Raw genomic sequence first — 2,031 nt, 5'->3', positions numbered from 1 at the left:
AATTTAACAAAAAGATTTTACCCTATAAAAATCTATTTAAAAAAAGAAAGTATTCTATCAAACGTAGGCTTTGATTTCTTTTTTTAATTAATACTAGTTCCACGATCTTATTTTATTCAGGAGACTTCGTTGTCGATCGTATAAATAAATAGAAACAAACCCTAATTGACTACCGCAAAACCTTCCTTGGTCGTTACTCAAACGATGGCTGATAGAATCAGCGATTTACCTGACGATTTGTTGTCTCTCATACTCTCTTTTCTCCCAATCACACAAGTTTTCACTACAACCCCCCTTCTTTCGAAACGGTGGACCCCACTCTGCCATTCACTCCCCGTTCTCAACTTCGATGATGAAACCTTCAACGAGTATGGAACCTTTGATCGCTTGTGTCGGTTTGTCGATAATCTCATGCTCTCTCCTCGATATTCAACCAACAAACCCCTCAAAACGTTTTGCATCAAGTGCTGGTACGGAAACCTCAATCAACGTGGCATCATCAACAAACGTTTAGCCTCATGGCTTGAAGCCGCATTACGGCGCGGTGTAGAGCAATTTCATCTCTATTTGTATTACCACACCTTGAATCCCATTATTTTCGTCTCCCGAACCCTTGTTGTTCTCAAACTCGACACATTACATATTGCAAATGATACTTCCTGTGTTGATCTTCCATCACTGAAAACCCTACATTTGAAATATGTTCATTTTGGAAATCGGAATGATTACATTACTTTTCTTTCTGCTTGTCCTAACCTAGAAGATTTACACGTTGAACCTATCTGTGCACTTAGTAAGATAAACCATGATGAAAACAATGTACCAGAAGAAGGGTTGATTTCCTTGACCTTGTCTAAATTGGTTAGAGCGAGTATTAGTTCAACGGATGCTATGTTTAATGTTATTGATAATGTCGAGTGTTTAAACATAATCACACGAGCCAATTATCAAACGGCTTCTTTCAAAGCAATTCTAGTTTTTCCAAACTTGATTTATATTAATCTATGCCTAGATGGCTCATTTCATGGATGGGATGATGTAGCAGAACTGCTCCATTATTCTCCCAAGCTTCAAATTCTTAAGATTAGAAAGGTTTGTTGAGTTGTATTTTGTTTGATTGCTTGTTCTTTTTTTTTCTTTTTATGTATTTTGATAAATATGTTATTTATGATCTCTTTGACAGTGGGGGAATAACAGCTCATCAAAAGAATGGAAATGCCCAACATCCGTTCTTGAATGTGTTTCGTCTCACCTCAGATCATGTACTATTTCAAACTTTCAAGGGTCGGAAAATGATCTTCTATTTACAAAATATATTTTGCAGAATTCGAGCCTCTTACAAGACATGAAAATCAGCATTAATACTCATGGAATGCTTCTGGAAAGAAGTCAGATTCTTGAAGAATTGACCTCATGTCCAAGGATATCTTTAGGATGTAAACTTTCATTTGAATGAGTATAGTTACTAGAATTATTGGTTTTTTCATTCGTTTCTATTCTATTATGTTGCAACCATTTAGTTTGATAGTTTAGACAACATATATAGGCTTGGTCTCATGTACCATTGTGACTTAATAATGATTATGTTTGGATGCTTTTAATATTATTTTGCTCTATTACATTGAAAGTGAGAATTATGTCCTTATTATTGTCAGAATTGTTTGACTGTACTTGTGTTTTGAATATTTTGGCACTGTTAACTGTCAATTCAATGCTACTGCCATGACTCAACATTTTTGGATGATAACAGTTGTTCTATAATTCTTCTTCCAGACCTAGTCGAGCACTTGTGCATGTATTTATTCTATCTTGTTTCTATGACATACCACTTGTGGATGATAACATTTTTGTATTTGATTCTGATAAATCCATGGTTCAGATGTTTTTCTCGTGGTTTTGATAACATCTTTATGACTTACCACATGTTTAACTCTCAATGATACTGCCATGACTCAATGACTGCAACTAGTCTATTTTCTTTGATATTTTTGGGTCATAATGTTTGTTCTATAATTTTTCTTCATGGCCAAG

The 2,031-nt window shown here is 34.9% G+C and overlaps 1 protein-coding gene across 1 annotated transcript; it reads left to right on the top strand.

Moving 5' to 3' along the window:
• Positions 1 to 204: 204 nt before the first annotated feature.
• On the top strand, positions 205 to 1,461 carry LOC146913252 (F-box/FBD/LRR-repeat protein At5g56420-like). Its single transcript, XM_085720896.1, has 2 exons — positions 205 to 1,092; positions 1,184 to 1,461. Exons 1-2 carry the CDS (start codon positions 205 to 207, stop codon positions 1,454 to 1,456), a joined length of 1,161 nt encoding a protein of 386 aa, XP_085577022.1. The 3' UTR covers positions 1,457 to 1,461.
• The last annotated feature ends 570 nt before the right edge of the window (positions 1,462 to 2,031 follow it).

The sequence above is a fragment of the Medicago sativa genome, chromosome 6 (genome assembly GCF_051527215.1).
Source record: "Medicago sativa cultivar Bolivia chromosome 6, Bolivia_mono, whole genome shotgun sequence".
Classification (NCBI taxonomy): Eukaryota; Viridiplantae; Streptophyta; class Magnoliopsida; order Fabales; family Fabaceae; genus Medicago; species Medicago sativa.
Note: the sequence above shows the minus strand (reverse complement) of the source record. Positions and strands in the feature narration are given on the sequence as shown.

Bases quoted from the DNA above. Each gene is read 5' to 3' on its own strand.
- LOC146913252 (XM_085720896.1), top strand. From the start codon at position 205: ATGGCTGATAGAATCAGCGATTTACCTGACGATTTGTTGTCTCTCATA. The intron at 1,093-1,183 runs GTTTGTTGAGTT...TCTCTTTGACAG, and splicing joins AAATTCTTAAGATTAGAAAG to TGGGGGAATAACAGCTCATC.